Source organism: Pyrus communis, chromosome 10 (genome assembly GCF_963583255.1).
Source record: "Pyrus communis chromosome 10, drPyrComm1.1, whole genome shotgun sequence".
Lineage (NCBI taxonomy): Eukaryota > Viridiplantae > Streptophyta > Magnoliopsida > Rosales > Rosaceae > Pyrus > Pyrus communis.
Window position 1 is genome coordinate 19381710 of NC_084812.1, and position 26806 is coordinate 19408515.

General features: G+C 36.0%; 4 protein-coding genes across 4 annotated transcripts; 3 read left to right on the top strand and 1 right to left on the bottom strand.

Annotated features, from left to right (window-relative positions):
• Window positions 1-3413: 3413 nt before the first annotated feature.
• On the top strand, window positions 3414-4110 carry LOC137746571 (putative invertase inhibitor). The gene has a single exon (XM_068486589.1). The coding sequence runs from the start codon at window positions 3419-3421 to the stop codon at window positions 3977-3979; it is 561 nt and encodes a 186-aa protein (XP_068342690.1). The 5' UTR covers window positions 3414-3418; the 3' UTR covers window positions 3980-4110.
• Window positions 4111-7011: 2901 nt separating this feature from the next.
• Window positions 7012-8996, bottom strand: LOC137747539 (acyl carrier protein 1, mitochondrial-like). The gene is made up of 2 exons (XM_068487669.1): window positions 8737-8996; window positions 7012-7468 (listed from the first exon to the last, which is right to left on the bottom strand). The coding sequence occupies exons 1-2, from the start codon at window positions 8938-8940 to the stop codon at window positions 7292-7294; spliced, it is 381 nt and encodes a 126-aa protein (XP_068343770.1). The 5' UTR covers window positions 8941-8996; the 3' UTR covers window positions 7012-7291.
• Window positions 8997-12869: 3873 nt separating this feature from the next.
• On the top strand, window positions 12870-16446 carry LOC137747179 (ras-related protein RABH1b). The gene is made up of 6 exons (XM_068487225.1): window positions 12870-13177; window positions 14558-14628; window positions 15017-15105; window positions 15267-15378; window positions 15759-15849; window positions 15973-16446. The coding sequence occupies exons 1-6, from the start codon at window positions 13061-13063 to the stop codon at window positions 16117-16119; spliced, it is 627 nt and encodes a 208-aa protein (XP_068343326.1). The 5' UTR covers window positions 12870-13060; the 3' UTR covers window positions 16120-16446.
• A 2275-nt stretch (window positions 16447-18721) lies between these two features.
• LOC137748353 (probable purine permease 11) lies at window positions 18722-21368 on the top strand. The gene is made up of 2 exons (XM_068488498.1): window positions 18722-18959; window positions 20043-21368. Exons 1-2 carry the CDS (start codon window positions 18947-18949, stop codon window positions 21131-21133), a joined length of 1104 nt encoding a protein of 367 aa, XP_068344599.1. The 5' UTR covers window positions 18722-18946; the 3' UTR covers window positions 21134-21368.
• Window positions 21369-26806: the final 5438 nt, after the last annotated feature.

Genomic DNA, 26806 nt, shown 5'->3' on the forward strand with positions numbered 1-26806 from the left:
TTCGTTGCGGGAACAACTTTATCCTTTCTTGATGCCATGTGTGTTTCATGTGGATTTGAAGACAGAAATGAGAGGCAAAGAAGTCCCATAGGGCATGCCAAATTTGTAAACACGAAATTCTATAACGAATGAAATAAGAACACATGTACAAAGTAGATTTGTATTGATTTGAATTTGTAGGTTACAATCTTTGTTCACAACTTTCCTCTGATTTAGTCTTCAAATTTGATGTAGATTCGTAGGTTGTTGATCCAAGGGTCGCGATGACTTGATCTCGAACAAACGATTGAACGATTGCTTCAAGTTTTGAGCTTGAAATAATGTGCGGCAAATGTAGTGTTGATGTAGGATTTTGTTGATTAAGGGTCTTGGCGACTTGATCTTGAAAACGTTGTTACAAGTTTTGAGCTTGCAACAAAGTCTTGAAGGAATCGGCACAAGTGCTTGTTAATTCTTCAAGGTAATGCTTCGGCTTTGGTTGTGTATTCTTCAAAGACAGCTTTGACAACGTATTAGTCTTTAAAGATTTGGCAAATGCTCTCCTTTTGTGAGAATTTCGGCCCTTCAATGTAGAAATTGTCGACCTTATGCATGTCTTAGGACCTTGTATTTATAGACTTCCAAATCCATGCCTTTAGGTGGATTTGGCTTTGATTTGTGTTTTAATTTGTCCATGGGAGAATTTAGGCATGTTTTGTGTCTTAATTTCAGCCACTTTTCCTTGCTTGGCTGAATTATAGGGCTTTCTTGCCTATTTTGTGAGCACTCTTCAATTTTTGCTTGTTTTGTGAAGATGATTTAGCTTTCTTTCTGGTTTTGAGAGCAATTTGGGCCCCTTGCCGATTTTAAGGGATATTTTCCCCCTTTTGCCGAATTTTGGGAAGGTTTTGTATTTCCTTTGCTTGACTTGTACCACATGTCATTGATGACTTGTCCATTTGTGATGAGTCATGTGCCACGTGGAGCTTTGTGATACATCATTTGTATGCAATGAAATTTCCATGTCTATAGTAAGAACTTAAAGTTTTAGGAGGGTACTAATTTAATCTAGAGGGGGGTGAATAGGTTCTAACTTATAAATCTAATGTCAATTTCGATTCTCAAATTAATTTCATATCTACATCACAAACGATAATATCCTATAGATATGCTTAAATACACAAATAAAATATGCACACCGGATGTAGGATTTAGAGAGGCAAAACCCACCACTGGAAAATCCTCGTGCTCCCAAACTAGGACAAACACTAAGAGAAATGAGTGCAGAAAGACTTACAAAACTCATCAACTAGATACACATATTAGTAGGCGTTTTTGTTTCGGTGCCTTGTTACTCGATCTCTCTTGAGGCATCAAGTAGAAGTGGTACCATACTAACGAAGCCGTTCACTACCTTCTTCTCAAACTTTGCAAGATACTAATGCAATCACGTAAAATGCATGAAATGATTTATTTTTTTTAAATAAATTAATTACGAAATCACATGCCACAGTTTCATAATTAATCTATAATTAAAGCCCAAACAAAACCAGCACGAGGAGTACAACTTTTTCTCTTAAAATAACGCTTGATCAGTAGTGATGCACACTATTTGCTCTCAAAATCAAATTTCCTCGCTCTGCAAAAATGCTATGTCCAGATCAATGACAACAATTAAAGACAACAAAAAGAAATTATGAATTTAAACCATCGGAAAGGGATCATCTCTGGATCCCTTCCTCCTAATCCACCAAATCAGTGGATCCGTTCCATTGAAATTTGATTCAACAACTGAAATTATTATAACTTTTAAAGTGGGCACCTATTTGTAACCGTTGGATCAAATTTCAATGACACGAATTCATTGATTTGGTGGATTAGGAAGAAGAAATTTGGAGAGGATCCCGATCCTAAACCATCAACCTAAATCAACACCTATTAAACCATGTTATATAAAGTTTAAGCCCAAACCAGTGTAACACATATAGCCACACAAATAAATATATTTCGAAAGAATATTAAACCCAATCACTAAATAAGGCTTAAGAATATCTCTAATGGAAGTTCCTATTTAGGGACTCCTACCATCACTTTTGAGTACTCATTTAAGAACTTAAAGGGAATCTTTGTATCCCTAAAAGAATATTGCCTTCAATGGAAGAGTCCTTATAGTAGAATCCCTATATTTGAAATTTTAATGATTCTATGTAATAGTTTGATTAGGTGCACATTTTTTGTTTATGATAACATTTTTTTAATTAATTAAAAACATTAAAATTAAAAACATTCAAAACATTAAAAGCTTCAATCAAGACTGTGGACCCGTTTTCCACTCAATATGCACCTTTTTCGTTTATATTAACATTTTTTTTATTAATTAAAAGCATAAAAGTTTCAATCAAGATTGTAAGCCTTGTTTTTCATTCAAGGTTGTTCCTATATAGTCCTTGTATGTGAGTACATACATTATGTATCTGGTGAGTTCCTATACTTGAAGAACTCACTTTCCGATTCATTAGATATTCATTTGTCCCTATATTTATTTTATACTCATTTTATACAGTGGTTATTCCTATTTAGATACTACTAAAAATGCTCTAACTACATGAATGCATATGTATGACACACTTAGTTGAGTGGATGTCTCTTAAATATTTATTATTCTTTATAATTGAAATCACGAAAAACAAAACTATTTTATATGATTAAACTAGAGGAATAAAAAAATATATATTTATTTGAAAAATTGAGATGGTTCCAGAGACATGGTGAGCAGAGAATAGAATCATTTGTTCCTGCTCTTCAAGCTGTTCAGCTCCGGTCATTCTTCATTGTCGATTTCTTGTATGAATTCACAAGAAGAAGAAGCAGGGTTTGCTTGAAGGGTATGTGGAGGCGAATGGCGACGATGATCTTTCAAGGACGGATGAGGACCTCGATGAGCTTAAAGGGTGTTTGAATATTATTTACATACAGTGTGTATGGGCTCCATCAAGTCTATTTTATTAGAAAAATACTAGGAAGAACACATTTTTTTATTACATTTGTATATCATTTGATGTGACAAATAACGTATATATATCATATCAATTAATGAATATATCATATTAGAGGTTGATTGCACGACTCACTTTATTGAAACAATAATTTTCATTCCAGTCCAAGCATGCAAGCATCCCTTCTCATAATTTCAAAAAGGAAGATTCTAGAGAGATCATATTTTGAAGATCATATGTTATAATAGTTGATGGTTAGATTCATTATTTTAATTATAAAAAAAATAAACTCAACTATCAACCGCAATATCATGTGATTTATAAAATGTGGTCAAATAAAATGGTCTCACCAGGAAAAAAAGAACTCAACTATCAACCGTAAACTACCTATAAATTACGTAATTCAGAAAAATACGCAGTTACCATCCCACCATAACACAAAAATGAGGACTCCCGCTTTCTTTTTCACTTCTCTCCCTGTCTCCCTCCTCTTCTTCCTCTTCACCTTCAATGCCATAACTGCCAAAAACCTCATCCCTGAAACTTGCAAAAAATTTGCTCAATACGATCCAAACCTAAGCTACAATTTCTGTGTAAACTCTCTGCAAGCAGCGCCAAAAAGCCAGCGCGCCGGTCTTCACAAACTCGGCATAATCTCAATCAAGTTAGTCCGCAACAACGCAACGGACACGAGGCATTACATCAAGCAGCTTCTGAAAAACAAGAACCTCGACCCCTACGTAAGGGCGTGTTTGGGCGACTGCTTGGAGCTTTACTCGGATGCCATACCAACCATTAAGCACGCCCTCATGAATTACAAGTCCAAGAAATACGAAGATGCCAACACTGAAGTGAGTTCAGTCGTTGATGCCTCCACAACTTGTGACGATGGATTCAACGGAGGAAATCGGTTGGTTTCGCCATTAACGAAGCGAAACGGCGACACGTTTCAGTTGTCGATTATAGCACTGTCTTTTATCAATATGCATAATTCACCAAACTAAATCAAGTGTGTGCGCGCGCGCGCATGAGTATATAACTGTCTTTGTTCATGAATTATATTTGTGCGTTTTATATTTTTATTAATTATTTGTATTTATTTGGTTTGTTTTCTACAATACCTATATTTGATGTTCGTCCATTATTTTGTTTGATTTCCTGGTTGTTGTTGTTTGCAAGGTAGTGTGTGAAACAATCTGATTAATCAGAAGATATGATTAGGAAATTGCTAATGGTGGGCTTTGGAAGATATATAATATCAAGGAGTAGCTTCTAATTAATCCTATTGTATTAAATTATTTTATGATAGAGAGGTACTGATGAATTAAAAGTTCACAATGGGAACGGGAAAGATAACTACTAAGGTTCGACAAAATGTGTACGTATGGTAATTACTCGTGTTTGTACGTTATTTGTTAAAAATAAATGAGGTTCAATATTAGCCCAGTTTTGAATAAATGAAACGTCACTCCAAATTTGAAACGATCTTCTATCTGCAATGAACCAAGGCTTCAAGTTTCACGGCTAATTAACACCTCATATTGCTAGACGTTGATCAATCTCGACCTTATTATACGAGATTGTTGAAAAGAAATCTCATAACTGAATAACTATTAGTCCGATCGTATAGAGAGAGATCCCAAGTTTAAATCCCGTCACGAAATTTGAAAACTATAACATAACAAGCAAAAAGAAATCTCAAAAAGTATGTGGTGGGAGCCTTGTGCCTTGTACGCAACAACAAGAAGTACTCTTTTGTTCACTAATTAAGTAGATTGCTTAATGGATGAAACTATGGGTATTGTGTTGATGCAAGAATTGATTGTTAGATGAGAAGACAATATGATGGGTGAATATTGTGAAGCTCAAATGGTTGCCATTTTATTTGAAAAATGGATAAAGATTAGAATGCCAAAAACTTAATACGAAAAGATAAATATTTGGCTTCCTATACGTAAAGAGCATTTTCTCTTCACAATTTGTGACGCAGCATGGTATATGATAAAGAAATCGAATGAAACTCCGACGCTAGAATCCACTGGCAAGCCCTAATAGTTAAAATATAACATTCATTACACCCAAGAGGTGTACTTATACGTCGAATACATGAAGCCAAACCCCCACATCAAAACTTTGAATAGAAAACAAAATAAAAATTTAACGAAATATCAAAAGCATCCTTAAAACTTGGAACGCTGTTTTGTATTAACATAACGTAATATTTCCGTTAGTTTGTTAGATTGTACACGTCAGCTTAGTTAGCTTAGTTAATAAGTTTGACAACTGGTGTACAGCTTGTGAGTATTGATCTACGCGCCGTTTTCTTCAGAACGATATATTATACTGCAATTTGCTTTGTCATCTGTTCTACATCAATTTGATACGTTTGTAGATATATTTTCAATATTCGTTATGTTAACAGAAGATAATTGTGAACAAGGCAGAATCGTGCATACAGCCAAGGACAGGATATGTCCCTCTCTTCGTGTAAGCCACCTGGAAAGTGCTATTGGAAGAGGGGACATGGCCACTGGAACAGGGGACGACAATGACTTCAACTCTCTCAAAGTTACCTCTTTTGGTCCCTATGGGTAGGGCTGTAAACGGATCGGGTCATCCAAACCCAACCCGTTAAGCTAACAGATCATCCGAATTCGATCCGTTAAGCTAATAAGTCATCCATTTCACCCATTAACACCCGTTAACAATTATTATTATTATTATTATTATTTTGCATAGAGTTTATTATTTGTTGTTAAGACTTGATTGAAATTACTAAAACATCCTCAACTAATGGGTGCTAACAGGTTGACCCAAAGTGATCCGTTATGTAACGGGTTGTTAACGGGTTCACCCGTTAGCAACCCGACCCGTTAAGCATCCACCAAAATACTAATATTAACAGGTCGGGTCAGGTCCAAAATGCCAGGTCTACCTATGGGTATGATTGACTAAACTGTCAATTTCTCCCCTAAATTTTAACCTAGCTTTCGATTTCCCCCTTAAACTTTTTAATTGAAAATTTTGAGTGTTCAAACTAATTTTTTTGGCCGATTCCCCCTGCCATTAATTTTTTATTCATTACATCCAGATTTATGTTAAATAAAAACATGTGCACAACATGTGAGAATAGTTCGATCACTACATTCTTTAAAATAATTGAAAATCCTAAATTTCCTAAAATGTCGACCTCTGCAAATCTATGTGGTTCTATATCTTTTGTGTCTAAAAATCTAGCGACGTAACGCTTTTGTCCTTAAAGGAGAGTCACGTAATGTGCATGTGATAAGAGTTAACGTTTATTTTGATGGAATCTAAGGAAAACTAACGGTAGGGGAGAATCAACCAAAAAAATTAGTTTAAGCCTTAATTTTCCAATGAAAATGTTTAGGGGAGAATCGAAAGCTGAATGAAAGTTCAAGGGAAGATTGACAGTTTATCCAGGTATTAAATCCCCTTAAAGTTTTCTCATTGGAGAGTTTTCCGGCCAACGCGTGTCATAGACGCCGCAATGAGATAACTTCGAGAGAGTTATTTCGGTCACTGTTGTGTGGCAAAACTTTTTAAGCATTGTAATCGGATCCAGCTTCTACAGCAGCAGTTGCCCATAAGAATGAAATTCAGAGCAAACTTATTACAAAAGCAACATATCATCGAGAAAATACTACCCATGCCAACGCACACAATCACAATCCCGAAAGTCTTTCGTAGAATTCACGTTTGAGAGTGCTTTCTATGGTGTCATGTGTGTTCCCAGATTCTTCATAACGCTTTTCAAATATTCAAATGAAATCGAGAAATATAATTTTGGGGCTGGAAAAGGTTTCTCAGAGACAGACCAAAGGAGAAAATGTTCCCAACGAATCAAGTCGAAGCGTGCTCTTCATTGTTACAATGTATTTCCAACGAGAATCATGATCCTTGAAACAATGAATCACGAATCCAAAAGAATCAGAAACCATGTAAGCATGTAATGAATGATACGCCCAACTGAGTCCACAAGTAATACACTTTCAACTCACGGATATGTTAACCATACAAACCAGAACGTGAAACCGTGTATGGTAAATAGCATTTAAGATATCGGAAGGAACACAACCAATCAGCAGACTGATTGGATCGAAGATGTCATTGTTTACAACTGAAGCATTGCAAACACATTGGTAAGTTTTAGTTCTAGGAAGACAACTCTTTTCAGAAAGATGCAAATTATTTTTCAACCACCGTGGTGATCAAATTTCGACAAATCACATGAGCAGAAACAAAATTACGTTCAAACAGTTCATGCAAAGAGAAAAAGCTGCTGCAAAAGAGACTTACGAAGCCATTGGATGGTTATAGATGTACTCAATGGCCAGATTAGTGGAGTCAATCCTAACAGCTTCCAAATCTGGGATCTCTAGCTTGAACTCTTCTTCTAGAGCAATAACAATCTCCACATTATCCAAGCTATCCAAGCCCAAATCCTTCTGAAAATTTACGTCAGGAGTCACCTGCCAAAAATTGACGGCAAAATAGGTTCTCCCAGTAAATTTCAGCCAAAAAAATAATTATTTGATACTTGATAACGAAAGAAAAAGACATTCTGAAAGGGAGAAACAAAGTTATACTTATTGAATGAGGCAGACGAAAACGTAAAACAGAAGGAAGATGAGCAATCGTGCCATTGCCCTTATGAGGTTTCTAACATAATACATAAGCACTAAAACAGATCCCACAAGTACAGTTTTAGATTCTTAACCACTGCATCCTACATTTTGTTAATGATTGTTACATAAAAATACCAAAGCCGCCACCATGCACATGCTCAATCTAGATTCCATAAAGCGTCTCATTCATAACCCACTTTTCCCTGTAAACCCAAAACCCTTCAGATCTTGGCTAATAGTTACAAAGGACCAAAGTGTATCATCATCTTAAGTTTTATCATGGCCGGTCTCTCACCAACCGTCCTATGCGGTTCTTATAGCCCAATCAGCCTCAGACCTGTGAGCTCAAAATATGTCAAAAGGTCATAGTTACAACCATGTGACCTTTACTCGGAAGATTTGCAAAAGAAATCTCACCAACCCGTGCAAGATCAACGAAAAGATAGTACAACATCAGCATTCGATGCCAAGAAAATGTGCATTATATCCTCCAAAAATCAGTATAAAAATTTGTTTTCTTCCTCTTGCTTTCTCACATCAGCTAAATATAAGAGTACAGGTTCAAGTTCTACCCACGAGTCCACGACTTCTTATCGAAGTCCCAAATTACCATCAAACACAAAAACAGAAGAATAGAGCGTGATTAAGCAAACAAACTACGAATTCAGGCCAAAATTACTCCAACATTTCTATCTACATTGTACAGATGCATGAGCACTAAGATCCACAAAAATCTAGATAATTAACATGCCCGTAAAAGGCCTAAGATTAAACAAACAAACAGAAAATAGATCCAAAATCTCATTTAATTATCTTCTCTTCTGGCATTATTTCATAAATTGGAACCCAAAATCGGACCTCAATTATTTCAAAAATTCATGGGGGAAATTGAGCTGAAATAGGAAATTGACTGAAACAACACTAACTACAATTCACCTAAGATAAATTGAAATCGAAGTAATCTAGCAATCAATAGCTCTAATTACCTTTTGGTTTCCGAGAAAACCGAAGAAAAATAAAAACAAAAATTGGGATTCGGATTCGGATTTGTGATATAATGTTTACATTTTCCCTGGAAACAAACAGAAAGAAGAGATGGAAAGAAGGCTGACCGTGGAAGGATCGACTTTGGGGAAGCTCTTGACAACGGAGAGGACTCTGTCGGTGACCTCGCTTTTGGTCAGATGATCGTCGCCGTGCGATGACATCCACCGGAGAGAAGGTGAGGTCCATTTGCCTCCGGTTAGGGTTAGGGCTGGGTTTAGGGTTTGTACCGGAACTCGCACGTGCTGCAGTACGGCTGCCCTCAGCGCCATCTCTCTACCTTCTCTGCTCTTTGTGGTAAACTCTCCCCGAGTCTTTTGGTTGCTGTTGGGAAATGGCATAGCAAACAACAGCTTAGTAGTCACGTGTTTGGGGCGTGATATCATTTTCTTGAGAGTAAGATTCTCTTTTTTTGTTCTCTCCCCTTTCTTTCTTTCTTATTTGAACGGTCACAATTAAACCACGTCAACATATTATATTAATTTTATATAGAAAAGAAAATGACAAAATAGAGAATGTAAGAGGAGAGAATGGATGGAAAGAGGATGGGAGAAAATCCTAATCCTTTTCTTGAACTTATTTTCCCTTTTTGTTTTTTTCACCATATGTTGATGTGATGACACACTAATCCTCATTGTTGAAACCAAATTTGCACATATCTGCAAGCGGAGGTGAAATCCAGTCAGACTAGCCCATATTCTTCGGTGAGGGGAGAATGAGGTTGATTGGGGGTGTGGTTGAATTCGGAAAGGACTACCTACATATCTCCGGGGAGGAAAATCAACCCACGGGTGTAGTTCTATGAAAGAATGGTGAGAACCATCCTTGACGAATAGCTTATGGCAAGGCGTTGGGAAAATGAGTTCTCCATGGACGTGTCTACGTGTAGACAGCGACGTAAGGACCTTTGTTGAGCACACTACTACGTTGAACAATTACCGCAACAGCCTTAGCAAAAAAGATTTTCGTCGCCCAACAATTGCACGTGGAAAGCTTCGTCACCATCTTATCGTCACGCAAAGCTCATGAAGTTAGGGTTTGCATGACGAATGTTTTCATCGCACTAAGTTTTAAGTGACGAAGCACCTTTGTAGCGCAATCTTTCTCACCAAGAAGGATAATTTGTAGCACTAAGTTTTAAGGGACGAAGGACTTCATGGCGCAATATTTAACACCGTGAAGGGTTGTTCGTCGCACTAAGTTTTGCGAGACAAATACTTCGTGGCACAATGTTTAACACCAAGAAGTTTTATTCACCACGCAAGATTTAACACCACAAAATTTGTCGTTGCCTTGAAGTAATGCCTACGAAAGCATTTCCTTGGGTGGTACTGTGTGACAAATGCTTTCGTAATGTTTGAACACATTAGGGCAAGGACATTTTATCATTTTTGAGTAATTTAAAAATTATTAAATTGTAAGTAATTTGTCATTGTGAGGTTTTGTGTGACGAACTGTTTCATTTCTCTTACTTTAGTGCGACGAAGTAATTTCGTCACGCAAAAGTTTTTTTTTTTCAATTGCTTAGAATTTAATTCTTTTATTTAAATAGATGGTATTTAAATTAAATTAGTATAATTAGAATAAAAACAGTAATTGAAAGAAAAAATAATTTTATATCAAATAAATAAGAAACTCTACGGACAACGAAGGAAAAATTTAAAAATCAAAACACAAAAAAAAATAATAATAAAATAAAATAAAATACACTACAATTCAAAATGGTCCAGGCCAACTCCATCCGCAGTGGGCTCTGTATGTGCTGGGTTGAGGGGCTGTTGGGAGGTCTAAGGTGCATGAGGAGGAGGACCAACTGGCGATGGAAACAGGAAACTGGATCATCCAGCCGTCAACATTGCGACCCATCTCGTAGTTATGTTAGAAGAGCAGGCAGCCGTCTAATGATGGCCCATTCCCTGGTACACCTCCCCAGGCCTACGACCAAGACTCTAATCGAGTATATAATAGTTAATTTTCCGGATTTATAAGTAATTTACATGAGATAAAAGAATTTTTTGTTTTCAGCTTTGACATAAATAATTAGGGGTGGAATTTTTTCCCGAAAATCCCGAATCGTCCGGAAATTTGACCGAAAAATGCCCGGACCGAATTTCCTGAAAAATTTGGTACCCGAAACCGAACCTGTCCTGAAAGTTTTGGTTTGGGATTCGGCCACAGCTTTGAAAGCATTCGGTAATCCCAAACCGAACTGAATATTATATATATTTATTTTTAATTTTTAATTAGAAATTACTTGGACCGTTGGATTGGTTAAGATCTTATCCAACCGTCCATGGAGTTAGGTCATTTGTGGTCTCTCAGTCGCTCACTCTCACAGTCTCACACTTAATCTCCTGAAGTTGCTCGTGCTCCTGCTGCTCCGCTCCTCCATCGACTCATGCCGCTCATTTCGTCCTCCGTCCACTTCAACAGCGCTCATTCAGCCAGCCACACACATAGAGACGTAGATGCAGGAAGACGCGAATCCGACACCAATCGAGTCCCAAAATTCAGGTAAGGGTTTATGATTTTCACTAGGGTTTTGTTCTTTAGTGTTTAGGGTCAAATTTCATGTTGATTAACTTGATTTTCACTAGGGTTTTGTCAAATGTGTAGGTTTGAAGACTGTGGGTTTCGAAATAGGGTGGGTAAGTGCAGGACCTGCATGTAAGATATCTAAGGGACTGTGGGTTTCGAATTAGGGTGGGTAAGTGTAGGGCTTTGCCATAAAAGCTGCATCATATATTGTTTTGTTTTATGTACTCGCTGTTTTTAAGTACCCTTAAACCCAAATTTATCTCAACATATGGAAAATCAATTTCGCCTAAACAATTGTGAAACTATCGGAGATCTTTTTCATAAATTTGACTATGCCCTGCATGCTTATTGAGTTATTTCATTCCAAACTATAACTAAAATAGTTTTATTCTTATGACAAACAAGTTATTTCTCAATCCGTGTGAAGTTTGAACACTAGAAAATCACTTTGAAATCTTTTTTTTAAAAGAAAAAAAAAAAAAAAACCAAAAAACCACTTTAAAATCTTTTTCAAAAGAAAAAACCAACATACATCTTCAGTGTCATACATGAACTTTTGTTTTTCATACATAATAATAGGCAATCATATAATGAAACTAATATCTAAGAGAAAGTGTGAGTTCCCTACTGCATTTGTTACTGTTTTATCAAAGCATTTTCATCAAAGCACGTCATAGCTATTCAGCTTATTCTCCTATTGCCAACTGTGCAACATGTTAGTTTCCTACTGCATTTGTTTGATATACATGTGTTTATGAATCAGTTTATGGAATGTGCACTCTGTCAGTTTATGGATCAGAGATAAATATGTGTGTTGATATATATATGTTTATGGATCAGTTTATGGAATGTGCACTCTGTCAGTTTATGGATCAATTTTATGGTTGTGATATATATGTGTTTGATCAGTATATGAGATATATGAATATTATATATATGATGAACTATGGTTGTGATATATTATTGTGAAATGCCACCTCCTCCACCACCTCATGTTCAACGCCGCCCATCACTACCTCTGTGACCACCCATTTCAAGAGCATCTACACCAACACAAATGAGGGTTCAATTATCAACAAGAGGACGGCGTCCACCATCAACGGCAACGAGTCATTCATCAACAAGGGGAAGGGGCCGAAGGGGCGAAAGGGAATGAACTTACTTAAGCTTCATTTTGGTTGCATGCACTTTTTTGCTTATAAACTATGTTTTGCTTTTGGTTTGTAACATAATCTAAATTCATTCAGAAGTTTGGTTTGTAAAGCTTAACTTATTTCATTTTGGTTGCATGCACTTTTAATTAACTAGTTTGGTAGACAATTGTTGTGGGCAGTGGGCTGCAAGCCTACAATTGTTAATTTTTTTTTTCCTGAAAAATGAGTGGCCTTACTTGTTAAAGAGCGTAAAATTGTAAAAAGTTTAAAAAGCCCAACATTTTGGGCTTCAAGGCCCAATCCGGAAGTTGTCCAAAAATCTCGAAACACTTTCGGGAATCCCGATTTTCGGGAAATGAATAATTTCGATTCTATTTAGGAATATAAAATCCCATCCCGAAATATTTTGATTTGAGATTCGGATTAGGGGTTTCTGTTCGAGATCATGACCCAAACCAGCCCTATAAATAATTTCCTTTTCGTGGTAAAACCCCCTCAAACCAATTTCACGCGCAAAATAGTCTCTTTCTGTCTCTCTCTCTCTGCCAGCGGGTCATCGCGCTATAAATACGCATCCAACCGAAAATCAAAGGAAAGAAGCGAATTTCGAACGAGGCTCCGAGATCTCGATCTGTCCGATAAATCTCCGGCGAGATCTCGACCTTGAACCCGATCGGATCCTCATAGATCCGAAATCGCCATGGCTCCCGTTTCGGCTCTCGCCAAGTACAAGCTCGTCTTCCTGGGGGATCAGTCCGTCGGGAAAACCAGCATCATCACTCGCTTCATGTACGACAAGTTCGACAATACCTATCAGGTAATCGCATCCTTCCCTCTCCAAATCTTCTGAAATTTCTGTGCCATCTTTCGATTCTTCGAGCTTTTGCTGTTTCATTTCTGTCAACATTTGCTATGAACTGCAACAATGTCTTGGATTGATTGATGGTAGGTTTCTAGATTGCAATTGCTTTCGTTTACAGTGTTAGTGTTCAAACGAACTGCTGTGGGCTGTGATTGCTGTCAAATTTCGAATGCTTTCGAGTGTCGAAAATTGCGTTTTGTAATTGTCAAATTTGTAATTGTCAAATTTGTGAATAATGCCGGTTTGGTTTGTGGGGATCATGGGCTGGAACTGCCATTATAATCCAAAAGCTGGTTGCTGTGCTGTAGTGGCGGAAATGTGACTTGTAGCTTTTGAAAATCGTTTTGGGACTGATGTGGTGCCTTATGTGATTGCGGCGGGACTATGTCTGCCAACTGCTTTAGTACACTAGGGCAATTTTCTTTTATCCAAAATATGTTAATTTTAATACGAGAGGAGATTTATGTAAAAGGAGGGAGTTACTTGGATTACTGCGTTTGAAAGCGAATAAGTAAAAGAGAATGAGTGGGAGCTAAATTTTTTTAATTAACTCGATTTGTAACAGGTTGTAAAAATTTTTAGAAATAGAAGTATGTTATGATAATCTTCTTTTTCACTTTGGACTGGGGAAGAAGATTTAAGAAATTTCTTAGGACTTTCTTCAAATTATGCAACAGTAAAGACTAACCTTTCATTGATCGGTATGGGTTGGGGATGAGATCAAAAATAAAAGTTGAGGCAGGGAACGATTAGGATGTGGGTTGTTTGGGGAAAGGGGATCAATTGTGATCTAGGTGTGGGGAGGGAGGGGGTATCATTCTCCGCAATAGGATCCTCAAATAAGGACCTATTTCTTGTATGTTAATGTATTTAGCTCTTCGTATCTAATCTAACAGCCGAGAAACATATCAATATCAAAAAACTTTGTGTGAGAATATATATGGAAATCTACACTTATGTTGCAGAAATGCATGTCAGTTGTTAGATCAAATAGGTTGGTTGAGATGTGTGTCTATGATTTGGGTCCTTATTAGATATCAATCATATGTATAATGCCTGAAATACAGCTCCTTATTTAAAACACTTCTTTGTTATTTGTGTACGTATTATTGTTCATCTCTTTTAGTAACTGCTCAGATAACCTGATTACCATTCATTTCTTCATTTTTCTCATTTTGGTTGGGTTCTCAGAATCTTTATACATAAAATGTCATTTGTCTTGCTTAAATTTCTTCCACTGTACAGATATCTACCCTCAATATTTAACCTACATGTTCTGAATTATTTGTTTAAGTTTTCTCTTTCTTAGCTCATGTGTTTATTTGTTGTAACCAGGCTACCATCGGCATTGATTTTCTGTCAAAGACAATGTATCTTGAAGATCGAACCGTTCGATTGCAGCTCTGGTTAGTCTTTATCCCTTTATTTAGTTTTTGGTCCTGTAGATGTTATAACTCCCTTTTTCACGTATAAGGTTAAATTTCTTATTGACATGATCTTGCTCAGCATTCTCATTCCATGATGTAATGTTAAATGATGGTTATTAGGCTTCTTTTATAAAAGATATTGTCCCTTGGCAACTCACTAGTACTCATATTAAAATGTTCTCAATTTATGCACTCGAGGCACATTTCACACACCATTTTTTTAACCTTCGCTCTGAAGCTGTGGGATTGTTTTATATTTTTCTCAGTGATTAGCAGGGTTTCGTACTTAAGTCATCCTAGAACAAGATTGGCATTGTGGGAATATTTTTTATCTCATGATACATAAAACCTTAGAAATTTTGAACAGGGATACTGCTGGGCAGGAAAGGTTCAGGAGTCTCATTCCTAGCTACATCAGGGATTCCTCTGTGGCTGTCATTGTATATGATGTTGCAAGTATGATCTCTCTCTCTCTCTCTCTCTCTCTCTCTCTCTCTCACGAAAGTAACTTTGTTGAACTTGAAGTTTATATCATTTTAATTAAATGACTGGGACTTTATGTTTTATGTTTGAAGATGAATTTAACTAAATATTTTTGGCTCATTCTTATGGTGTAGGCAGACAATCATTCCTAAACACTTCCAAGTGGATTGAAGAGGTTCGCACTGAGCGGGGAAGTGATGTTATCATTGTACTTGTTGGAAACAAAACAGATCTTGTAGACAAAAGGTAGTTATTTGCTTTCTTCTCTGTAGTAAGTTACAAAGAAAGTTGATTCTTGTGTTTCCTACTGCAATTTCACTTTTTAGTTCGATAGTCATGTGCACGTGGTCTTCATGGGAATGATTACATGTGCATTTATTGCAACATTTCCATCCTATTACTTCATTTGCATGAGAAGATGATTTTTATCAAGCTGTGCGGATGTTCATTTGTAAAACATGTATGGAGAATACGTGTTTTCTACTGTAGATGGGAACAAAGAGGGTGATACTACAAGTTTTCCCCTCAGTTTGTATCTCATTGTCAATTAGGCTAGCCTCTTGCATCTGAATTTTCTTGTCACTTATGGTGCTCATATTTGGGTTGTATTGTGGACGGATGGACAGGCAAGTTTCTATAGAGGAAGGAGAAGCCAAAGCTCGTGACCTCAATGTTATGTTTATCGAGACCAGTGCCAAGGCCGGCTTCAATATCAAGGTAAGCTACATTTCTGCTCAGCGAGTTGTATCATATTCCTGTAATGCCTTAACGCATGTGTTTGCGCTACTGTTGAGTACTTGATCTGTGCATTGGATTTATTTTCTCTTAATCCCACTACAGGCGCTGTTTCGGAAGATTGCAGCAGCTTTACCTGGAATGGAAACACTTTCTTCAACGAAGCAGGAGGACATGGTTGACGTTAACCTGAAGTCTTCGAATGCAAATTCATCACAGTCACAGGCACAGTCAGGCGGGTGCGCTTGTTAATTTTACCCCGTTACTTATGTGCTCTGCTTTGATCCCACAATCTGTAAAGATTAGTTACTGTCCCAGTCGTCCCGCCATTTTGTAGCATTTGAAGTTGTGTTTGGTTGATTGTTAAAGGAAGTGTACACTGTTTGCTTGGCTGAGCTTAGAATATCAGACTTTCAGATTTTCAGTTAATAGTAATTAAAAGAAACATTTACATTTTTTTTCTGCAAACTAATTTTAATAAATTCCTATGGTTGTATTCTACGGGTATTTTCGGATATTAAAGGGTGGCATTGGTAGGAAACCTCTCAACTATTGTGTATTGTACAATTATTAATACTAGTCTATTGGCATGCGCTCGAACTGATTACCTTTCTTTGTTATTTATGGGTTTATAATTTGTTTTGTAACGAATATAGAGAAATAAAAACAAAAGTCAAAATAGTTATAATTTATAATTTATTCTCTTGAATTATTATTATTATTATTTTGTTTTATAAATTGATATTAAATGGGCCACTTAGTATTATGGTTTAGTGGTATTCTTTTTTAGTTGTAATTGAGAGGTCTTCGGTTTGATCCTTGACAAAGGCAAATTTGAATTAAATTATTGCGAGCCAATTGTGAGACCAAGTTTATCCCTTCTCTCAGTATAGATAATATCGTTTGTTTAAAAAGAAAAGAAAAAATATGGGAAATTTTATTTAAACCCATGCAATTTCTTTTTACACCTAACTTTAAATTTTAAATGTTAATTATCTATTTTACCTTATTGCATAATTACTATTAAGTACAAAATGAAATTAATAATAAAACTCAAATTTATCAATAAACCCAAACACTATAATTAAACCCTACGATCACTCTTTATTTATCCTACGTTCATTCTGGCTAAAACTTTAATAACTCTCATAGAGAAAAATAAGTTTTTTTTTATTGATGGATGGTGATTTTGAAGTTTTGAATCTTCCAACCAAGTTATGACTCAATTTATGAATTTTTTATTCGTTTGATTTCAACTTTTTAGAGTTTAGAAGATGAGTATTTTGGTTTGCTTCTTCTGCTTTTATATTATTATTATTATTATTTTTCTTCTCTGTCGGTGTAGTCTAACTACACCCCCAAAATCATGGCATCAATGTAGCTATTGGTGCAAATAGTATTGCCTAAAAGTCCTAATACAAAGACTGCACCCCAAAAAACCAAAAAGACTTCCAGAACTCCCAAGATTTGTGAGAGATGGCATTTTTCCTTGAATTGCTGAATCTAGGGAAAGTCCATATACATCATAAAATCCATCAACCACCTTCTCCTCATAGTGTGGCGCATTGAACTCCTGGAATGAATACGAGAATCCAATCCAAATCAAGATGAGTTAAAAAGCAAGCAACGTCTCTTTATAGTAGTATATACAAGCAAAAAATAGAGTTAAAAATTAAATGGGTGTAAAAATAATGGGAGTTTTAACGAAAAGCTTACGGTACTGTTTACTCTAACGAAAACCCACATTTTTACACTAAAAAATCAATCTTGCTACTGTTCACTTTACCTTTTATTTTGTCTTTATCATTAAAACTCAAAGTTTTTAAGTCATTTTCATTAGTTTTCCTAAAAATAAATCCACACATTGAATTAGGTTTACAGGTGTATATTAGGTAGTAAATTAGGGTTTAAAGAGATATTAATAATTTAATTAAAAATCAAATGGGTGCAAAGAGTAAGTTGGATGTAGAAATAAGTTACATGAGTTTAAATAAAATTTCCTAAAAAATATTTAATGGTAATTTGAAAGTTTCACCACATTTCACCTTTTATATGACGATAATATTTTCCTCAAAAAAAAAAAAAAAAAAAGAAGATTTGGTCATATAATGGACCATACCATTATTACGTGTCACGTAGCGTAACTAATAAAATTTTCTTATGAAGATTTTTGGTAATAAACTATATCTTCAATATCCATACTATAATAAGTTGTTATAGTCATTCAATACTAGAGTCTGGTGTCATTCATTTTTACTTGGAAGTGAGAGGTTTTAGGTTCGAATCTCGTGGTTGCGAATTCGATACCAAATCAGATTGCTCATTATGTGGCTTAGCCAAACTGTCACTACTCTTCTTTAAAAATATCAATGTACTAGCCAAACTCTCACTTCTCTTCATGTAAAAATATCAATGTATTAAAAAAATAAAAAAATAAAAAGTTCTTTTGTGATGAAATAATTTAAATTAAAGCGGTTGGTTGGGCTAAGCCACAAATACTATAATTGGGCCAACAGAAGGCTAGCGAGAAGCCAGTATCCAGAACGTGACCAAAATTTCCGCCTAATTCCAAATCATTAGTCACAGTTGGTGATGTCGTCGCCACATAGCAAATGCCATCGGTCCCTCCGCCGTGCCAGTCATAGATTGGTCTGGTGGATTCACGAACACGCGATACACTTGTACTTCTTCTCTAATTCCTCAGTCCTCCAAATCCCTGTGTCTTCTGCTTTTCTCTTGGCCGCGCAGATATTTAATGGATTTACACGCGGCAGATTCTGATTGGTGGACGGGTATGTGGAAACGCACGATTCTATTTTTCGCCACCGTTTTCGAAACAAGTCTAAACTCAGATCATTGAAGAAGGCCAAAACAGCAAAATTTAAATATAAAATAAAAGAAATTTGTGGAATTTTGTGTGATTAAGAACAATAAAATCCCACTTAAAATCCTCTTTATCCCAATCTGAAGTTCTTAACGATAATAATAACACTGCCCCGCCGATTACTGCCGCTCTCCCTCTACCACTTCAAAAAGTCCTTCATTCACTCACGCTAACGCCAACCCTAACTAAGCAAACATGGCCATGCCAGGTCTCTCTCTCTCTCTCTCTCTCTCTCTCTCTCTCGTTCTTGGGTTGTGAAGATTAATGGAGAAATATGGGTTTTGTTTATTTTGTTTAATATGTTAATGGAGAAATTCGATATGGGTTTTGTTTATTTCATTAGAATAATCAAAACCTGAGGCTTCGTTTGGTTTGCTGACCAACTGTATGCATGAGAAGAAGAACAGAATATGACGCAAAGCTTCAATTTTGAGCACTTAAATATATTGTTTTTCTTTCTCCAGTTACAGACAATCACTCACATGAAAATTCCAAATTGGGTTTCGGATTTCGGCTTCTTTTTTTGACAAATTAGTTCTTTTAATTCATTTATTAATTTTTCTGTGCTTCTGGTGATTAACTGATTATTGTATGCTTTTAGCTGGTTTTTTTTTTGTTTGTATCTGTTATGTTTTTAGCTGGTTATTGTTAAGCATGTATTTGTCACATGATTCACCACTTAAATGTTATCTTGATTCAAATATATGCCATATGAAAGTCTGGATCTTTTCAATGTTTAATTTTGATTACTGTTTGGCCTCCGCCTCGTTTGAATTTGCAGCTTCAGGCAAGCTTATGAATGAAATATTGTTAGTGCTGGCTTGTGCATGCATGCTTATTAAGTATCCCATTGTATCCGTTCATCAAAAGCTCCCGGGCATTTGATGAATGGAAAGAATTGGTGACCGTAGAAACGCCTTTTATTCTGTTTTGAATCTTAGAATCACCGTCATTTGAAAAGGAACGTGTTCCATGTTTGCAGCTTGTGATTTATCTTGCCAACCTGATAGAAGCTAGCTTCTATATGCTTTTGTAATTGTAAGAAACGAGAATGCGTGTATGGAAATGAGAGTGTATGTTACCAGCCTCTTGACCAAAAATTTATATCCAAATTCTGGCTCTGGCATTTACCTGGCCTATACCACAGCTTGAACTGCAGGGGAAATCACTGCATAGATGCCGTGTTTTCTGATTTCATGTTTCATGATTCTCCTGTTTGAAATGCTTTAGTTTCTTTCGGTGAACCTATAACCTTAATAATTTGTTTACATGTGTGTGTGTTTAAATACAGATAGCCAAGAATCGATCTTACCCAAAGAAGAAACTGTGATTGAACAAACACTATTTGTTAAACTTGGTCGTTGGCAATGGTGGTTTCTGGTGGTACTCAACGTCTTCTTCCTAATTGTGGGGCAGACTGCTGCTGTTTTACTTGGAAGATTCTATTATGACCAGGGTGGTAATAGTAAGTGGTTGGCTACTCTTGTCCAAACTGCAGCCTTCCCAGTCCTTCTCATCCCGCTTTATTTTCTTCCTTCATCCAAAGATCAGGCAACTTCAAACCCACCTTCCATTAAAGTTCTTGCCTTGGTTTACTTCTCTATTGGAGTGCTCTTAGCTGGTGACAACATGATGTACTCTGTCGGACTCTTGTACCTATCTGCCTCTACTTACTCCCTCATATGCGCAACTCAATTAGCTTTTAATGCTGTTTTCTCGTACTTCATCAACTCTCAGAAGTTCACAATGCTGATTCTTAATTCAGTGATTATCGTGTCATTCTCAGCAGCTCTTATTGCTGTTAATGATGATTCTGGAGGGCCAACAGGAGTATCAAAGGGGAAATATATCCTTGGCTTCATCTGTACCATTGGAGCTTCTGCATTGTACTCTCTTTTGCTTTCCCTCATGCAGCTTTCTTTCCAAAAGGTTTTAAAAAGGGAAACGTTTTCTGTGGTTTTGGAGATGCAAATCTATACAGCCCTGGTTGCTAGTTGTGCTGCAACTGTAGGTCTTTTTGCAAGTGGGGAATGGAGGAGTTTACATGGGGAAATGGTAAACTATGGCAAGGGACGAGTTTCTTACGTGATGACCTTAGTTTGGACAGCTGTGGCTTGGCAAGTTTGTTCTGTTGGTGTCGTGGGCTTAATTTTCGTGGTGTCTTCTCTCTTCTCCAATGTAATTAGTACTCTCTCTTTGGCTGTTACTCCTATAGCCGCTGTGATAATCTTCCATGACAAGATGAACGGTGTCAAGGTAATTGCTATGCTTCTGGCTCTTTGGGGTTTCGCCTCGTATGTTTATCAGAACTATCTTGATGACTCTAAAGCAAGAAGAAGACAAGCTGATGCTAGGGAACCACAAAATGATTCCTCTATTTAAAGTTTTGTTCATATCAGTGACGTTTTTAGTATTCGATCAATGCCATTCTCACATTTAAGCATATTGTTTATAGTTCTTTTGTTGCTCAGTAAGATTTATGATTCACGGTTGTCTAACTTGTACAAGTTGTCAAAATAGATAAACAATCACAGAAACTATCAGGGGATGTAGTTAGTCTTGTGTCATAGGTAATGTTGATTTCGACCCTCTTATATTCTATCACATTTGAATTGCACTGTGTAAAGTAGTCCTTTGATCCCGGAGATTAGGAGTCAAATTTAGATTTCTACCTTCTAAACAGTTTTACAGGGACCTTACATGATCTGGATGTGAATAATCTGCGGCAGTGCTAACGATGACTTGTGTGAATAACCTGCATTAGGATTCCCACAAGTTAATGATTATTACGATATGCAGCCTATTCTCGGATTAGGCGAAAATCCGTTATTCGTTTGAGCTGCATTAGGAAGAAAACACCAAGAGAGAAGCAAGCACAGGCAGCAACATCCAGCCAAGCATAATAAGAGCTCAAAGAAAACTTGGCTGGATGTTGCTGCCTGTGCTTTTGGCAATGCAGAACTAAAGATAACAGGAATGTGAAAGAGAAGTAGGTAGGAAAAGAATGGATTCAAAGGGGTGCTACCATCCTTCATCCGCTCTTCTTTACCTCTCATTTCTACTGTGTATTACTACTCTAACTCGTCAATGAAAAAAGTGAAAATTAAGAACAAAATGGTTATCGAATGAGCCTTGGTTAATTCGTTCTGACATTTTAAAACTCATTAGAGTGCTTAGGCATTTCATCGTAACAACGTACCTCATCAATCTAGCTCTTGTTAGATAAAAATAAGTGCAACAAGCGAGTAATATTGGTCATGCAAAGACCTTTGTATGCAGTATTTGCAGATGAGAGTTGATCTTCACACACCTTATTAGTTACTGCAGTATTAGCCTCTAACTGAAATGGTTGTTCTTGTACGGTGCATGAGTGACAATGAATTGTTATAATAGGTGTCGATCTCTACGGGTATGTTCGGATGAGGGTTTTAGGAGACCAAGGGGATCTGATGTCAATCTATGAAGAGATGGACCATAAAATGTAACATTTAGGGGATAAGAGAAACCTTCCATGAGCATTACAAAATAAAAAATAAAAAATAATATGAATTGCCTGAACTATTTACTATAGGGGTGGAGATGCACTTGAGCAGTTACTGTTCATTGTAGGCGGTTACATTCACTAAGGTGATTGAGTTGCCTATAGCCTGGGGGCCTATCAACGCTGGAATTGTTCTAATGCTCATGTAGGGTTTCTCCAATCCTCTCCATGTCACCTTTTTATGGTCAATTTCTTCGTAGTTTGACATCAATCTCTTGAGTCTTCTAAAACCCTCATCCAAACACACCCGTAATCCTACAATTAACAGTTGCGAATAATGGAAATGGAATTCAAATTATGAACACTTCCACTAATTTATATCATAGACTAATGAAGATGGGCTAAATCTATCCACTCAATACGCAAAATTTACATATTAGAATGATTTTCACACAAGCTTTTTTAACTCTCACGCGCTTCTCTTTATTTTTGACCGTCAAATTGAATAAATCAAACAATAATGATGAACACGAATAAACAAGAGTGTGAAAGATCGAAAAAAAAGTAAACATATTTAATTAACCTATGCAGTGATCCCTATGCCTATCTGTAAACATCTAAAAAATAATTAGTACTTAAGTACTATGATTTGGATCCCATCCGGATCCAAATTGTGGGGATCCTAGAGATCCTCACATCTTAGCCATTCATCGTGCATTGTGCAGTCAGAAATCATTTGACTTTTTTTATTTAAAATTAAACACAAATAGTACCTGACGAAAACTAGTCTCATGATTTACGATGAACAGTTAGGATGTGGGGATCCCTAGGATCCCCACCAAGTGGATTCGGAGAGGATCCTCTTCCTAAGTACTTGTTGAAAACTGAAATAGAAAGGTATGAAGTTAACCAAAAAATGTAGAAGCCTTGAGTGATGAATGATTCTTAGGATGAGTCACGGACTAAGTCGCTCTCTTTAAGATGTATCGCAACTCTGCCTAAAGTGTGCAAGCAATTCACAAACACCATGTCGTTCCCCGGATAAAATAGCCCATAACCTTCTTCTTCTTATAAGGTTCTTCCTTGCACAACGGAGGAACCTTCGAACTTGCACCCTTCAGTATGTTGCTAACCAAACTCAATATCAGAAAGTATATGTATTATTTTTGTCGCATCTTTTTCAATGAATCCAGGCACTGCTATATATACTTATAGAAGAAAGAGACGTTGAGGGTTTGAGAGATTAAGGGCTTGAAAGCAGGACAAAATCAAAACGTAAAGTAAAATTCAAAACTAAAAAAACAAAACGGTTTGATTATGTATAATGACATAATCTTCTTCTCTATACAGAGAAGGAATCACACGTTTCATATTTGACAGGAGGTAACTCCTTATCTAATTGATAAAGCCAAAATCAGTTGACTGTTATGTATATAATATTGGTAATAAAGCAAAACATAAATATATTTAAATATTTAAATAAAAACATATTTACTCCAACAATCTCCCACTTGTTTTTGTTTAAAGCTATATATCAAGCAACATATCATAAAGCTATGCATAAGTAAAGGTGTTTCTCAACTTGAACATGTACATAGTGTTAGTGATCTAGATTATACTAGAGTAATTTATAGTTTTGAACTCTATCTCTAACAACACCACACACATAACTTTATTAAGGTGAAGCTCAAAAAATCAACACATTACGACCATGTGCTTGTATCCCAGTACAGTGAACGCTCAGAAACTTGCCCAAGATTTCATAGGAAGCGGCCTCACTTCCACATTCACATAGGTAAGACTATCAAGGATATTCTTGCAACTAGATATCCCACTCAACATTGAGTATAGACCTCACTAAGAGATAAAAAAAATCTCAACCTAAAAACGCTTCAGGATGTCATGCTTCTTAGGGATGGACGTGGAATAATATTCCAAATCAAAATTAGCAGACTTCACTCATATCACTTGCGACTTGTTATTACCCTTTGAACCTATTTCTTAGGATCTCCAGTCTATAGGTTGGGTTGCTATAAAAAATGACTCAATTTTCTAAGGGCTTTAGTCCCATCCCTTGAGGTTTTCCAAACCTTTTCTCGTACTAGTCTTTTCCTCAAAGGATCAGCCAAGTTTTCTTCAGACCGTGTATGATCCACTCTTACAGCTCCATTAGAGAGATATTCTCTTACAGTGTTATGCTTACGACGTATTTATCACTTCTTCCCGTTATAATCACGGTTTTGCACTTTAGCTATTGCCACTGTGCCATCATAATGAATCAAAATTGCTGGAATCAGTTTCTCCCATAAAGGGATATCTAACAGTAAGTTTCTCAACCATCCTGCTTCTTCATTTGCCGTAGCCAGCTCTATTAATTATGACTCCATAGTAGACTGAGCCAAGATAGTCTGTTTCTTACACTTCCATGACACATCCCCGCCACCAGTACTAAAAATATATCCACTAGTGGCGTTAAAGTCATCTGAAAGGGTATTCCAATCAGCGTCGTTGTAACCTTCTAGGACATCGGGAAACTTCTCATAATGTAATATGAAATTCATTGTCCTTTCAAGGTATCTCATAAGCTTTTCTATAGCATGCCAATGCTCTAAATTAGGTATACTAGTAAACCTGCATTAAACTCTTACGACATAAGATATATCAAGCCTAGTGCAATCAGTAGCATAACGAAGGCTACCAATAATACTTGCATAGTTAGATTGTTTAACACTGTCACTAGTGTTCTTGTATAGTTTAACACTAGGTTCATAAGGAGTACATGATTGTTTACAATCGAAATAATTATACTTTCTTAAAAAATTTCTATGTAGTGAGATTGGTCTAAAGAAAACCCATGTTCAGACCTAGTTATTTTCAAACCAAGTATTACACTAGCTTCACCCAAGTCTTTCATATCAAAATTAGTACATAACAAAGATTTGACATTATTCACAACATGAATATTCGAACCAAAAATAAACAAATCATCCACATATAGGCATATTATAGTGCTCATATTATTTTCAGACTTATAATAGATGCATTGTCACTTTCATTTATTCTAAAACCATTCGAAGTAACCAAACTATCAAATTTTGCATGCCATTGTTTAGGAGCCTATTTCAATCCATAAAGAGACTTATCTAACTTGCAAACTTTATTTTCTTGTCCTGGAATAATAGAACCCTATGGTTGATCCATATATATATTTTCCTCTAATTCACCATTTAAGAAAGTTGTTTTAACATCCATTTGGTGCACAAGAAGATCATGAATAGAAGCTAAAGCAAACACTACACGAATATATATTATTCTAGTCACAGGTGAATAAGTATCAAAGAAATCAATATTTTCTCTTTGCCTATAGCCTTTGGCAACAAGCTGGGCTTTAAATTTGTCAACAAAACCATCAGGTTTTAATTTCCTCTTAAGAATCCATTTGCAACCTATTGTTTTGCAACTAGGTGGAAGATCCACCAAGTGCCAAGTTTGATTTGACTCTAGGGAGTCCATTTCATCATTTATAGCTTCTTGCCACAAATCTGCATCTAAAGAAGTTAAAGCTTCTTGAATTGTATTAGGATCTTTTGGTAAGTTATATACATGAAAATCAGGCCCAAAATCTTTAGCTGTTCGAGCTCTTTTACTTTTTCTAGGTTCTAATGCAGATTCACTATGTTCTACAACAATAGGTTCATAAATTCTAGAAGAATGAGAACCCCCACTATTTCAAAAAATAAAAGGAGATTTATTCTCATAAAAATCAGCATCAAGTGACTCAATTATGACATGGTTTTTCAAATTATAAAATTTATAAGCTTTGCCAATACATGCATAACCAATGAAAACACATTCATACGCTCTACTAGCCAATTTTGATCTTTTTGGATCAGGTTTATGAACATAAGCTAAACAACCCTAAGTTCTGAAATACAACACATTTGGTTTCTTATTTTTCCAAATTTCATAAGGAGAAATATTCATTTTTGAGTTAGGAATTCGATTTAACACATAACATACAGTCAACACAATTTCACCCTACCAATAATAATAAAGTAGCAACAGTCAATTCACAAAGAGTTCGATTTTTTCTTTCCGCTTTACCATTCATTTTAGGAGAATAAGGAGCAGTAGTTTCATGAATAATTCCATGAGACTTGAACAAAATAATAAATTCAGTGGATTCATATTCTTGTCCTCTATCACTATGAAATATTTTAATCTTATGATTAAATTGATCTTCAACTTCAGTCAAGAAACTTTTGAACATGTCAATAGCTTCACTTTTATTTTTCATAAGATTGACAAAAAGGTAATTCGAACAATCATCAATAAAGATAATAAAATAACATTTTTCATTTCTAGTTAACTTTCTATCAAATTCACATATATCAGAATGAATTAAGCCAAGTGGTTCGGATTCTCTATTGGCAGATTTATGCGAAGTTTTAGTCATTTTAGCTTCACTACAATATTCACATTTTTCAAAATCATTCAATGATAAGTTGGGTAAAAAGCCTAAGTTACTCATCTTCTTAACCAAGCGTTTGTTAACATGACAAAGTCTAGCATGC

Excerpts from the sequence above, each read along its gene's own strand:
- LOC137747539 (XM_068487669.1), bottom strand. The coding sequence starts at position 8,940 with ATGGCGCTGAGGGCAGCCGTACTGCAGCACGTGCGAGTTCCGGTACAA. Across the intron at positions 7,469-8,736 it reads CCAAAGTCGATCCTTCCACG|GTGACTCCTGACGTAAATTT; the intron begins GTCAGCCTTCTT and ends AATTTTTGGCAG.
- LOC137746571 (XM_068486589.1), top strand. The coding sequence starts at position 3,419 with ATGAGGACTCCCGCTTTCTTTTTCACTTCTCTCCCTGTCTCCCTCCTC.
- LOC137747179 (XM_068487225.1), top strand. The coding sequence starts at position 13,061 with ATGGCTCCCGTTTCGGCTCTCGCCAAGTACAAGCTCGTCTTCCTGGGG. Across the intron at positions 14,629-15,016 it reads ACCGTTCGATTGCAGCTCTG|GGATACTGCTGGGCAGGAAA; the intron begins GTTAGTCTTTAT and ends AATTTTGAACAG. Across the intron at positions 15,379-15,758 it reads ACAGATCTTGTAGACAAAAG|GCAAGTTTCTATAGAGGAAG; the intron begins GTAGTTATTTGC and ends ACGGATGGACAG.